The sequence below is a fragment of the Epinephelus fuscoguttatus genome, linkage group LG11 (genome assembly GCF_011397635.1).
Source record: "Epinephelus fuscoguttatus linkage group LG11, E.fuscoguttatus.final_Chr_v1".
Taxonomy (NCBI): domain Eukaryota; kingdom Metazoa; phylum Chordata; class Actinopteri; order Perciformes; family Serranidae; genus Epinephelus; species Epinephelus fuscoguttatus.
In genome coordinates, this window is record NC_064762.1 from 21,522,275 (window position 1) to 21,537,243 (window position 14,969).

The 14,969-nt window shown below is 40.2% G+C and overlaps 1 protein-coding gene across 1 annotated transcript in view; it reads left to right on the forward strand.

The window, feature by feature from the left end:
- Window positions 1-14,969, forward strand: part of tagapb (T cell activation RhoGTPase activating protein b) — a 37,224-nt gene that overhangs the window by 5,701 nt on the left and 16,554 nt on the right. The window contains exon 2 of the mRNA XM_049590394.1: window positions 5,470-5,555. Coding sequence (XP_049446351.1) covers window positions 5,470-5,555 — 86 coding nt within the window. The remainder of the gene's footprint in view (window positions 1-5,469; window positions 5,556-14,969) is intronic.

Here is a 14,969-nt window from a genome sequence, read left to right on the forward strand (position 1 = left end):
TAAAGACGCCGACCTCCGGGGAAACCTCTCTGCTCTCCCCGCAGCGAGGGACAATATTCACTTCGCCCCCTTCCTCAGCCGCTCGCCTGTTCCCCCCTGTGATCTTGTATTCAAACCATTTCAGTCAAAGTAATCCTGTATTTGTGAGTGGACTATTCTCTCCATCAGTTTACTGAGTACTGGAAGAATAGCGATAGGTCTGCTGTTCTTCCCAGTAAGTGCTAGTCTACCATCTTTAGGTAATGAAATTATTTTGCCTTCTTTCCAAATGGTGGGATATATACCGTGCATCAAACAGCCATTTAATATGTGACATATGGGACCATAGATATAGTCAGCAGCCAGACCAAGCACCTTACTATCTAGCATGTCAGAACCCACTGAGCTGTGTTCAGGAAGGGCCTTCAGTGACCTTGTTTATAAAGAAATCATTAAAATAATTGGCTATTTATGAAGCAATCTGTTTGAAAAAATAACGTGAACTGAGGCTTTTCTGTGCAGCTCTCTGATGTATAAAACCCTTTTATTACCTGAAGATATGGCTGCAGTACGTATTCATCACTGACGGCGTTTCCACTTTCCACTGCACTCAAAAGTATGTGCCTCCTGCATGTAGCAATCTTTCAAGAGGAAATGTACATGACATATGAAGGACATTCTGATTTTAAAGATACTGCTCAATCAACTTTTCTTATTCAATGGAGTTTTTTTTATCAATAAGACTTGGATTGTACTGCACAAGTTGTGTTTTACGATTATTATACATGGTTGCCTATGACTTCAATTTATTAACAATATCTGGAGTTTTTGGATTCTTTGTTCACTGTGGAGGCATGCGAGGAAAAACAAAGTTTCCTTCATGAATTCAACGTACCCCAGGGCGAGTAACAGTTATACAAATGATCACATAACGCTTCATAAAGACAGCACTGTCAGCTTTGTCAGAGCTGTGCTTACTTCTCCCCATTGTGTTCTTGTGTCCTTCAACAAACCATCAGTTGTGTTGTTAGTTTCCTTGGTGACTGAAATCTAGCTTGCTTTGCTGCTGCTCTCATCGGTTTGACAAACAGCTCGAGGAAGGGTCTTAAATTGTGCATAAAAGAGGAGATACATGCACACAGCACTGTAGAGCTGCGGGGGGAAGGAAGTCAATGAATTGTGATCTACAGAAGACACCTGTTCTTTTCTTGCTTCCTATAATCAACATTGGTTTCTCTTAGCAAATACAGCGGTCGCTCTCTAATGATAATCAAGTGTATATTGCTGTAACCATGACAACAAAGATCTTGTAGCCTGAAGATGTAACACTTTTAACCAACAAAACTAACCAAGTCGTTCTTGTGCCTAAATCTAGCCCATCTTTAAACAGTGTGTTTTTTTTCTTAACAGAGATTTGAATTTAGTCCTGTTCATGGTGGCGCCAGATTAGAAAACACCAATGAGAGTACAACGTATGTTTTCATGATCTATGTCAGTCTGGTCTAGAACTGGTCTACAATACCACCAAGGATTTATATGTCAACGAGCTCCACTCTCACAAAGGGAACACCATGGAGACAGGCCTACAACCACTCATGAGTTGAGTTTCAATACTGCTTCTCTGGAATTACATGAAACCTGTTTCCAACACTACACTCAAAGTATTTACATGGAAACAAGTACCCTACCACAAAAGAACTATAGAGAAAATGCTTCATAACACCGTACTTGCCTCTTAAAAGTGGATGGAGTGTCTGCTGTCCGCCATCCATTCCCGACTTACTGTCTTCTGTCGGAGCAGGACTTTCCCTGAGTCTTCTAGAGACTCCTGCTGGCAGTTTAACCCTCAGTCGAGGCTCAGGTGCCGATCAGCAGAATGTCCAATCATCCTCTGCTAATTCGGACTCGGTGTGAGGAATCAAGTCTCTTTAATGCTTGCAGCATGGAGAGAAGACCCAAGTGTTCTCTGCCAACCTTCAGAATTGTACAGACTTTTATACCAAACTGAAGCTCTGACCCAGTTTGCGCCCACCAGATTCCTCAATAATTCCCATAGCTAATTGTTGCCTCTTATGGTAATGGGGGTAAAAAACAGTCATCAGGTACCTGTGGGTGTTTTCCAGGTGCAGACTGGCCATCGGGAAGTTCTGGAATTTCTTGTTGGGCTGGTCTTGAGAAGCTATACTTCAATTTTACACTGACCTATGACATCACGTTGCTGAGTCAGGTTTAGAGCTGCAAATAGTTTAATAACTGATTAACAGTTTCAGTCCTTTCTCCAAATCAAAGATTTGATACTTGAGGGTTCCAGCTTCTTGACCATGATATTTCTGCTGGTTTTTGTTGTCTGACATTACAACGAACTGAGCGTCTTTTGGTTTTTAGACTCTTGATTGGATAAAAGAAGATATTTGATTACAACAACATGGACTCTAGGACTCTGTGATGTTTCACCTATACTGTAGAGACATCTGCATGAACAACAGGATTGAAAAGAACAAACTCAATCGCCTCATGGCTGCTAATTTACAGCTAGTTCGAGAGTGTAAATGACACTATGGTATTTAGTGTATGTTGTGAAAGTGTTTGAACATCATTAATAAATAAATAAAAGACCTTACTAAAAGATACATTTTTTGCACATCTCTCAGAAACATCCCGAGCAAGCACATGAGACGAATGTTACAGAGCTGTTAGAGGCATGGACCGCGGAACGCATCTGAACAAGGGGGGGCCATAATTTCAAGTCACGTGGAGGGGGTGGGGGGGCATATGCATTGAAACAGACAATATTACTGATGTATATAATAACGATGCGGCGCACTTTTTTTTATTCTGACGCCACACAGTCACATCTACATTACACGCATGAACACGAACACATGCTTGCTCAGATTAACCCCTCTGATCCCACTCTAACATTCACACACAACAGGCCAAGCCTATTTACCCTGCATTCACACCAAAAGCATCATGAGCGCCAGCGGTCGCTCAGGTTGCCGGCATCGCGCTGCCTGGCAGTATCTCCAGCAGGCGCTTGCAGCGGCCAAAGGGGCGGAGCCGACTGCTGCAGATGTGTCCATCAAGGCTGACATGGCTGTGCACTTTACAAGGATGAACAAATATACTATCATTTATGTCTTCACTTTGTATTATCCATGACTTTCATTGCACAATTAAAATAACGCTAATAAACACAGTCAATATAGCCTTTATGAGTCCTTTATAATTGTGATTTTACTCACCTGTTGGCACGTAGGACCACTGAGAAATGTAATTGGTGGTAAATAAGCGGGAGCTCATTAATTGCACTTTCGGAAGCCTCCTTTGTACTGCATCGGCATATTTGCTGAGGAAACACAGGGCCCGGAGCCGTTGGGCCATCTGGGTCCACAGAGTCCTGCAAACCCGGCAACTCCACAGTGAATTTCACCGGCTCGTACAGCTCCGGGAGAACCCAGACCTCCATACCCGAATCCTGGTTTGCAATTGGCTGCTGCTTCGGCAGTGGCACTGCTCATTTGCATAAAGTTCAGCTTCTCTCAACTTCTACTTGACGCTCTGGTCGCTGACATCGTGCTGCTCGCTGCAGCTGACGCCCCTGACGCCCTTCGTAGCAAGTGTACATTGAAAATGAATGGCTGCCGGCCGCTTATGACGCTCATGACGCTTTTGATGTGAATGCACAGTAATATCAAATCAGAATGCAGCAGTCAGTAGGGGTTTTTTATGGGCAGCAGTTGGTGAGAGTGAGTGAAGGTGTGTGGTGACTTGGCTCGTAAAAACACAGATAGGCTACAACTTAGGCTTTTATTCATATAAAATAGTTTGTCAGAGTAGAGACCTGCGCGGGACTGTTTTCTTCATCCCACTCCTGGCCGCTCCCGCTGAATTTCTGACCATTACCGCCCGCTCCCGCAACATGTATGTCCACTCCCGTCCGCTCCTGCAAAACTCTAAGAATTTATGCCCGCACAGTAATAGAGATGCATTGATTTTGTGTCTTCCCCCGTCCCGCAGGAGAAAACACGTCATTTTATAGGCTATTAATAAAGAGATTCATGGGGTTGTTTGTTTCATTTCCCTGGCTTGCATGTCTTTTGGGGTCAGGAATAGCGCTCCTATTTCGTTGTTTTCATTTAGTTTTTAATGAAATAAAGGCTATTTCATATTCTATTCTCCTCCTCTGTATTTATTTATTTTTCTACATTTATATAATCATGCAGTGTTTGAGGTTAAGGCAAGCCCGACACCAGGATGACGTTACTGAGGGGGCGGTTAAAAATTACGAGGGGGCAAATCTTTATTATGCAACATAGGTTCACACAGTGAGTTATAAAGAGCGCGTAGACGTAATAGTCGCGTGTAATGAGAGCTCGTTGCCGGTGAAACACAATAAACTGCACGTCTTCTTTCATGTTTGTCTCGTGACAGATGGAGCTGACAGACAACCGGCAAATTGGTATGAAAGCTGGTTCAGGGCATATTCGTCCATTTATGAATAAATATGGAGTGGAAACACTCATGCATGTGCACCAAGTTCCTGTGTTGACATCCTGTCGCTAGGCTACATCTTCTTCTTCTTCTTCTTTTTCTTCTACTGTTTAATGGCGGTTGGCAAACAGCGAATTGGCTCATTACTGCCACCAACTGGTGGAGTGTGGATCAAAATGACTATTACTATTTGCGTTGGGTCCCGCCGGGTCCCAGTGCAGCCCTCTAACAGTCAGAGTACAAAAGTTAACCGGGCCATGGCCCCCCTGACCCCCCCGGTTCCGCAGTCTATGGTTAGTGGGACAAAATACTTTCTCCAACTCATGATTCAAGATTCATGAATTGACAAAGCCTCAAAATGTCAGCGTGACTTAACGTATCAAGAGCCTCTGGTGTTTTTTTAAAAGTGTCATTACAGTGTCATCTCCAAAGAGATCCCAGTCATCGCAGGTCTGCTCAGCAGGAACCTTCTATCATTTCAAAGGATTCAGATTAGTTTTGTGCTGTCGATCACTCTGAACTTGTTTGTATCTTGCTTTCACTCGACATTTCATTTTTGCATCCCTGCCTTAGGAGGTTAGCTTCACTTTGAGTGGAGATTTAGAAAGATTAAAATGAGCCACTTGTTTTGACTTGGGACTCAAACCAGCAGTGTGTGTTTGTTTGTAATTACCTGAATAAAGTTCTGTGCAAAAAATAAATAAATAAATAAAAAGACATGTAACTAAATGTAGATATAAACTAAGCACAAAAACTAAGGACAGTTGTGTCTGGCAGATTATTTCTTTGTTGTAACGATGCTTCTTGGCAACCCACATACTCAGCTCTGCTGCTCATCCCACAAATGTATGTTCCTTACAAATGTGACACCATTTAAAAGGGAAATAAACAGGCTTTCCAATGGTGTAAGATGTATTGCCAAGAAGCATTTTTTTTTTGTCTTTTTGTGCTTAGTTTGTATCGTTTCACTAATACAAGTCCTCTGTCTTCTTACAGCACCTCAGACACTTGGCTCATAGACGACGCTCTGCCCCGTCACTGGTCTTTGGGAAGGCGTTGGGGATGCCGTGGTCTCCTATCAGGTGTGTACGTCATTGTTTTAAACTTTTTTCCATCCACTGAATATTTGCCGAACATATATGCATACATACATACATACATACATACATACATGCTGTGCACTCCTAACAGCAGCAAGTACAATCACAGTCTTACCAGGTAATGTGGTGTAACTGGCACCTTCCTCTGACTTTTGGTGGGATTAGTTTATTGATTGAAATTATGGAGACAATTTTATAGTTGTATTCAAATTGAACCAATCAACCAAATTTTCAGTTCAACCCAGACACCAGAAAATGGAACTGGAGCCCATAAAGCTGATGGAAACACTGCAATGACTCGCTTAAAACAACCGGTCTTGTTCGTTGGTCTTGAACAGTGGGCTGTTAAAAACACAGTACTTTAAAAATCACAGAATATTCTGGAGTGATATATGATGTTGGTAAAACAAAGATGGCTGGAGACAATTGAACCCTTTATAATTGCTGGTTATGGAACCTCAATACTTTCTGAATACCCCCAGTGCTCTGATTACCACTGGCACCACTGTTGCCTTTCTAGCTCCTCTTTCAGCCCTTGGTATTTCCGAGCTTCTCCTGTTCCTTCCACCTGATGTTACTGTCTCTCGGGATCGCTACATCTATCGCCACTGCCTTCTTCTGCTGTTTGTCGGTTGGTTAGCCATTACTACTTTGTCAGGCTGGATCTGGAAGTCCCACAGGATCTCAGCTTGGTCATTCTCCACCACCTTAGGAGGTGTCTTCCATTCTGACCTTGTCACTTCCAGTCCGTACTGAGTGCAGATATGGTTCTATTGATCTTCTGCTAAGTGCCTGTCCTTGTGCTGCCATGATGCTTCCGTGCTGTCTTTTAGTCCAACCTTAACCAGCCACTATGCACTATGTGTGTGTATGTATGTGTTTCTGTGTGTGTATCTGCTACATAAAATTCTATATAAAATGATAACAATTCACTTGTATTTTTTTATTTTCTTGTGAATACTGGATAGTTTAATCTCTTCAGGCTTATTCAAAAATACTAATGTAAGCAGGAAGCACCTGAAGTGCTCATAAAAATCACCAGTAAAAGGTGGTCCACTTAACAACTGCACAACTATACGAAAACATCTGTTTACAAATTCTCACACAACTTGAGCAACTTGTACTATTTAAAACACTTCAGAATTAACCGTCTCACATATGGACGAGTTCTGCTCAGTGGAATACACAAGCAGAATTCACTTCTTGTACATGGCAGACAAGTTTTAAATAGTAAGGTTTTAGCAAAACTGGCCTGCGTTTGGGAAGCACTGAGCAAACAACTGGATAAAGGAGACTTAGATTATACTGCACGAGTTGTGTGAGATTTTTTTTAACAGATGTTTAAACATAGTTTTTGCTGTTGTTAAACGCAGACCACCTTTTACTCTACTTACTTTATTCCTTTAAAGGATCCATATTGTGAAAAGTCAGATTTCCATGTCTTTTTAAGAAAATAAAGCAGGTAGTTGCTGCACACAGTTTGTATTTAGAAACTGTGCCTTTAAATGACACATCAGGATCATTTGTGTGAATTTGTGATGTCACAAGCAGGCACACAGACATTGTAAATGGGTCCTTTTGTATGGTGGAACATTTTGCAGTGTCTGAATGACATCAGCTGACAGGAAATAAACATGGACACAGGCTGTTGCCTAACAATGTAACTCAAGTGAAATGGCCTCGGAAGGTAGAAAAATTAGCTTTCAGGCAGAGGGTGATTACAGGTATACTCAGGCAGACAATATAAGAAAAATAATGTGGTTTTTCAACCTGGTCTCACTCCTAGGTCGTTGAAATCCAGCGCTTAGTCAGGCCCAGAGGGGCACTCCAGGAGAGGTCAGGGAAACGCTGTTCTAATAGAAACCCAAGTATGAACTTGAATATGAGTATAACATGGGCCCTTTAAATACCTTTAACCTTCACAAAACTAAATGTTAACACTAATGAATTGAGCACTTGATAATATTTTTTTTAAAAATATTTAAAAGTATAAAAAAGGTTTTCACATTCTAGTAACAAAAGAAAAGTTTCATGTGACTCAAATCCAGTTTCATCGTCTCCTTCCGGCAGCTTCCGGCCTGCAGATGGCAGCACCCAGGAATACACAGTCAAATCACCTCCGCTGTTGTCACAGAGGAACACTTTGACATACCATATAAAGAAACTTATTTTCCCCTCCCCGTCACGCTCCTACCACGTGTTGAACTGAAACACGGTCATGATGTCACCTAAGTTGCCCTGCAGGCCACACGGCCCACCCGGTTCAGGCCACAAACACAGATGTCCCTGTGGGGGATTTACAGAGAGGAGTTTTGAAACAGCAACGTGCACATTGCTCAAACTCCTTAAACCTCACTCACAACCACTCTGAGGACTGATATAGATCTGTCTTCTATTTCAAATCATTATCTCCAGAAAACCTGATCAGTAGGTTACTGTGTTCAGTCCTCAACCATGAGAACGTTTTCAGATCCCCACGGACTGTAATTAGCCATTAGATTGTCATTTGTGGAATTTTCAGAAGCCCAAAGGCGTGAAAGTTTCCAGTATTACACAAGACCAAAGCTGTCAAAATAACAACAAACTGAAAACTGAAATATAAATATATATATGTGTGTATGCGTTTAGCCCCGTGGAAAGTCCTGACCTGTCCTGCAATTTTTACAGCATCATATTATGAGGTTCTTTGTACAAAAGGGTATTGAGGCAATTGTACTTAATTGATAAAAAAAAATAGTGATAAAAATAAAAATTAAGAAAACTGGGAGAGGGGTTAAGATTAGAGATTACAATCTTTTAAAAAATCAGATTAAAAAAATGATATTTTCTGCTATTAAAGAGGTAAATATAAGTTATTTCATACATTTTGGGGGATTTTTTTCCCACAAATTTATGACTTCATAATGTCAAAGAATATCTGAGTTTTAATCCTGACATTTACAATTTCTTTATCTACAATGTCCCTAATTTATTGTCCTGTTTTTGTTATATTGTACAGAAAGTAAAATATAAACTTCATACAAACTGCTGGGCAGTGAAAAGGTATAGTGTTTTTATTTTAACACATCAGTCAGAGAGTAACTAAGGGTCAAACTCATGCCAGAGGTATTCAAAATACCAGGGGCAGAGCCAGACATCATAAACAATGGGGGAGTCTGGGGGCTTCTGGGGGCGTACTCCCCCAGGTAGACTTCGATCGATCATTGAACCTCAGTCCAGTTTTATGAAGGTACACAAAACACAAATGACTCAGTCTTTAGTTTCACTCAGTGGGGTTTATTTAGACCAATAGTATTTTGTGCACCACAAAGGCAACACCGCCTCTGGGAGAATGCTTGTGTGCTCTTGAGTTATGAAGCCATGATGGTTTTCTGTCCCAAGCTTACAATGCTCTTGTCTTAAGGCTGTTGATCACGTACTGTATGTCTAAAAACCGTTCATATGTTTTGTTCTACATTTGTGAAATAAAGTTTACTCTTATTGAAAACCCTGAAATGAAACCTGCATTTAATATAGGACAGTGGCTACCACTGAGAACACTGAGGTCACGTCCCCTGTGTATCTGGGGTTTTTGCAGCCCGGGGAAGTTAAGTTACAATTAAACCACTTGGTTTTAATGGCTGATTTCAGTGTTTACAGTCATTATATGAAAACAAATGAGTAATTGTAGGACGACAAATACATAAAAAGTAAAATGTTAAACATTTCCCCATCAGAATTTAATGCCAAGCTGTGTTAAGAAACAGAACTTAGATCTACATCTTTAATGTAACAACTGCATTAAAGTCCAAATGATTAAACATATTATGTGTGCTATCTGTTGTTGATGTTGAAGTGCGTAGGGGACTTGGACTAGTAACATCAGTATTTCTAAAATCCAGGCTCCAAGCCCTGATTTCAGATTTTAAATGACTAAGCACGATAATCGTAAGACCAGTACCAGTACTTGCTTTTCGGCTCTTGCCAACAGTCAAACTTTTTTTGGTTGAACCCTTTCAGCTCTGTAATGTCATAACACACCTACAGCGAGTCTGTTATGAGTCTGGACAAGTCAGATTCTTTGTGTATGCTCTTTATCACCTCCTCTTCTATGTCTGACGTTAATCTCTTTAACCTTTCATAGCTGTTATTGCAGTAGCCGCATAAAGACCACCAGAGCATCCAGTGGGCGAGTCTATCAAAGCAAATAAGAGAAATGTCAGGCACATCCCACTCTTAACACTTCCACCCATTCAGACACACACAAACACACACACACACACACACACACACACCACACACACTGTGCATTTCCTTGAGGCGGGGGACTTTGTGGGTGGAAGTTTCACTCTAGTGGGACTGCCACTGACGTATACAGTACCTCAACATAGAAAAATACACGGTGAGGATAATTGGCCATATGTATTTGGTTTGATATTTTATTTCATTTATATTTTCTGAAATTTGTCTTGCATCCCGAGATGTACACTGTTTCAGAGAAATACAAAACACAACATTCAACCAAACAACACAAATACTATAAATATATATATTACATCGGACATTATGAATAAGTGGAGGCAGTGCAATCAGTTTAATCACTCCCTTTTACAGTCAATACTTAGTCTACACAGGACAGCAAGTCCTCTAACCCATACAACCACACAGTGTGTCGGATATTACAGTTTGAAACACAAGGATTACATTGTGAAATGGTCATTTGGTTGGGTTGAGGCAACAAAAGTAGCGTACTTAGGTTGAGAAAAGGACATGGTTTGGGTTACAAGTCAGTACATATGTCAACATCTGATGTCACGAATGTGACCTAAAATAACTCAACGCTGACCTTTGTTTCATACGAGACTGGAGCATCAATTTCCTGTGTTTGTTTGACCCATCCATCCACCCCTACCTCCTGATTACATGGACTTGATCACTCTTTATACTTTGTCACCTGACTTCCTCCTTTGCTCCCGTCATAGCTATTCTGGCCATTAGCAGTTACTGCATAACAATAACCATAAATATGGGTCGTAATAAACTTCTTGTACAAACGGGGAGGACAGATGCACTCAGGAAAATGAGGCCTTATTACAACCCAAAGTCTGATTTAACAGTTTGATAGACTGTGAAATATATTTATATATATTTAATATAGTTTTTCCAACAATAACTACTATGTAATAATCTGAATATTTATATCAAGGAAGGATGTAGTGACCAAACAAACCAAACAACATCTCTTTAAGACGAGGATTAAAAACAGTCTTAATTACTATTATACATTATAGAAATTAGAATATGGCAGTTAGTAAGCAAAGCTAACGGTATCCATCTCCTGGCTGTAACCGTATTTAACTGATATGGGAGAGTGGTATTAAAGTTTTTACCGAAGCTACTCACAGCCGTATCCAACTAACAGCCATATTTTAATTAGTTAGCTTTTATAGACAGCGCAAGGCTAGCTGCTAAGCTAAGCTAACAGTAGCTAATTAATTAGAACATGGCTGTGAGTTAGATTTAAGAAGTAGCTCAACATTTTGTTTGAATTCTTGCAGACAGTTAGATGAGAAGATTGATACCACTCTCCTACATTCTTAGCTTAGCTTAGCTTAGCAGCTAGCCTCTGTCTGTAACAAAAAGTGTAATTTTAAAAAAGATTTATTTATTTTTAATGTGTGGCTTTATGTGGAATTATATGCCAGACACATGGACACCTAACCCTAACCATTGTCATTTTTACACTTTAGTTTTTGTTATCTTTGGACAAATTAAGGCTAGCTGTTAAGATAAGCTAACGATAACCATATACTGGATGTAACTCATATTTAATTGATAGATATGAGAGTGGTATTGAACTATTTAGCTAAGCTAACAGTACCAATCTCCTGACTATTGAATGTAACAGTTACAGATAAGAGAGGAGTATCAACAGCCATATCTAACTAACAGACACATTGCAATTAATTAGCTTCTGTTATCTAAGCCTAGCAGTTAGCCTTGCTTTGTTTGTAACAAAAAAGTGTCATTCAAAAAAATATTTTTATTTTTTTTATTTTTTAGTTCTGGCTTTATGTGGAATTATGTGGCAGACACATGGATACCTAACCCTGATCCTTGTCAGTTTTACACTTTAGTTTTTGTTCCCTTTGGACAGATTAAGGCTAGCTGAGAGCTAAGCTAACGGTAACCATCTCCTGGCTGTGACCTCATATTTAGATGGCAGATATGAGAGTGGTGTTGAAGTATTTATACGAAAATGTTAAACTATTTCTTAAATAATAGTGGCTAATTTTTATATGGTGGTTGGTATTATTATTGCTTTAATAAGCTTTTAGAACTACTACTAATTTTAGATTTTGGTTGTTTTCTGTTGTTTGTGTTTATGCACAATGATAACCACCTGTTATGGCTTGTAGTTCTCCAGCTGTTTTATTTGCCGGTATTTTATGTGTCATCTTCAGTGGGCCAGAAGGTGACAGGGAAAGTACCTCTGCTGCAATAATTTGAATTTCTGCCCTGAACTCAGAGTCAGTGGGAAGAGCACTGACCAAAATTGGTTTCATAATCATTTAGAGCAAACAACTCTTACTTCTTTGGTACACCTTGTCTTGTGGGTTAATTTGATGCACATTCTTTAAACATGACTATATCGCAGTGATATAACCAGTTATTTTTTACTGAGAGATTATTTTTATTGTTAGCAAATAATTTAGTTAGGCAGTGAACAGATGTGGAATATGTGAGAAGAGAAGTAATCCCCTCTAAAATTGAGAATTGAGGCCAAAGTTTGTTTTATAAATCTGTTTTTCAGTTGTGTGAAAGTTAGCCTTTATAAATACAGACATATGGAATGAAAGTTTGCATCCAAGAAGACTGAGTCTCGTTTCAGATGAACAAATATCACTGAGATAATAGTTGTGTATTCCTCTAAGATGCCTATAATGAAATCATATCAGGTTATCCACATGATATTGATCTGTTAGGGTGGGTGATGCCTTCACACACAGATCTGACATTTTTCTCTATATTAAAACACCATGCTGTGCTCTCTGTGGTATTTAGGGAAAGATCACAGTGTTGGAGGCTATTGATTAGAGTCAGTGATATATTCATTTTACAAAACAAATGTTGTGTCTCTTTGAGTTAATCTTCAGCCATCGAATAACAACAGCAACAACTTCTGCCTTTTGGGCTGTTTGGTGGTTTCCAGTATTGCATCTGCAGGAGGTTGAAACAAACAGGAGGTGTCAGTTGCAGAGATGCAGACTTTAGGTTTGTTTTTACTGATTTGATCCAGTGGCATATAATGTTTTCACTATCAGAAAACTCTATTTACAACCAGCTAACTACAAGTGATGATCATGGTCCAAGTCAAGTGGCTCCCAACCTTTTTACTCTTAAAACGCATAAACATCCCGTTGCTGTAGGTGTGCTTTGGTATGTATTTGCCTGTGAGCTGTGTTCCCTAAATTATTGAAACTGAATTTTTAAGAGGCCATAAAAGATATAACTCAGTATGATAATATAGATATGATAATATTTCTTCAGGGAGTGCAGTTAGTTATGGTGTGAGCTACATGCTAACTCCAACAGCTCAGTGATGTTGGACCACTGAAAGGGCTTAGCGAAAGGTCAATTATGTGTAACTTTATGCCTTAATAAAATGTAAACAGGTGAGTTATATAACCCCCCCCCCACACACACACACACATTTATCATGAGGGGTAACCAAGCGGCACCCTCCAGGGATGATGAGTGAAGTCAATGCGTAAGTGCCAAAAACTGCATTTCATTGAATCATTGAATGGCCACTTGAGGCAGGCTGCAAAAGCGACCCTGGTACAAAAAATGGTTTTGGTCTCTATAGCTAATTTCTCCTTTCATGACAACTGTACAGGGGGTGAATTTTTTTTTAATAACTTATCCGTTTAAATTTTATTAAGGCTTAAAGTTGTGAATAATTAAGGGCATGGTCACTTTGAGTGACAGGTGACAACATCACGGGTGGCTAACTAGCTGCTGGCTGTCTGCTAGGCATCATCTCAGCTAATTTGCAAGTCATCGAACCTGACCTCTCAGCCGTGTTTGTGCTTTTTGGATATTTTGTTTCGTGAGGGAGCATCAGCGGGAGCAGCCAAAACCACAGGGCTAGCCAAAGTAGCGTAGCTTGTTAGCCTAGCTTGTTAGCCTTAGCTAACTTAGCAGCTTCAAGCGAGGTGGGCGTGTTTAAGCAACCAGGCTTCGTTTGGCCCGCCTCTTTGCCCATTTTTGGTTGGTCAGGAGTTGGGCGTAGTCAGGCATTGCCAAGATGGCGACCACCAGATCCTCCTACTTTGAGCTTCAAACCCGCTCCTCAGAAACCAATGGGTGACGTTGCGGTGACTACGTCCATATTTTTATACAGTCTGTGGGGGAAACATTAGCTATAGAGACCAAAACCATTTTTATACCAGGCTGTATTTCTACTGTAACGCTGAACGTTTTAACGTGGGTGTCTATGGGGATTGACTGGCTTTTGCAGCCAGACTCTCGTGGCTATGAGGGGGACTGCGGTTTTTGGCACTTTTGTGTTGGCTTCATTTTTCAGCCCTGGAGGTTGCTGCCTGGTCAGGACCCCTCGGATTTATGTTGCCCCTAACCCTAGCTTTGAAACCACTGATCTAGACCAGTTAGTCTTTATCTGGGGTCTGAAACCCTTCAAACTGGTCTTGAAACAAAATGGTTTCAGGGTGTGATACATAGGGAAGGACAGGGGAAAAACAACAATGTTCTACAACACAAATATGAGGTACTATTTCTAATCTTTGTGAAATATGAATCATCTTTTTGGGTGTTGAGCATTCATTCAGTGAGACAGTCTGTGTTTTCGGGTTGAGAACTTGCAAATTATAGACTCCTGACAAGTGATGAGGGGCTGAGAGATGACACTGCTTTTAAATGGTTATAAGGCAAAATGGATCTAAGTCTTTAATCTAGACAGCTCCATTGACTCTAATGTGAAAATGTGGCAGTCGTGATACGTTTGCTTTGAATTTAAATGGGTTAATCTTCTTCCATCTTTTGTAACATTGAAATTAAGAACAAAATGTCCAACATGACCACTTTATGGCTGGTACAAGGCAGTTTCATGAATACCAATTCAGTTCTTAAACATCTGCTTTCATAAGGCTCTCAGGCAAAACTTACGCAATGTGTTGCATATGTATTGCACATTTCAAAGAAGATCTCAAGAAGTAGTTGACATTCATATTAATGTGAAAAACAGCTGTTGTGGTTAACTGTGAAACTACAGACGTCATTTTTCGCAGCTGGGACAGGCATAATTTTCAGTCTCAAAAGATGAAGCTCAGCTTGAATTTCTCTCTGATGTCAAAAGTTAGTTGAGAAGATCACCAATCTCATGTCTGTAGGATA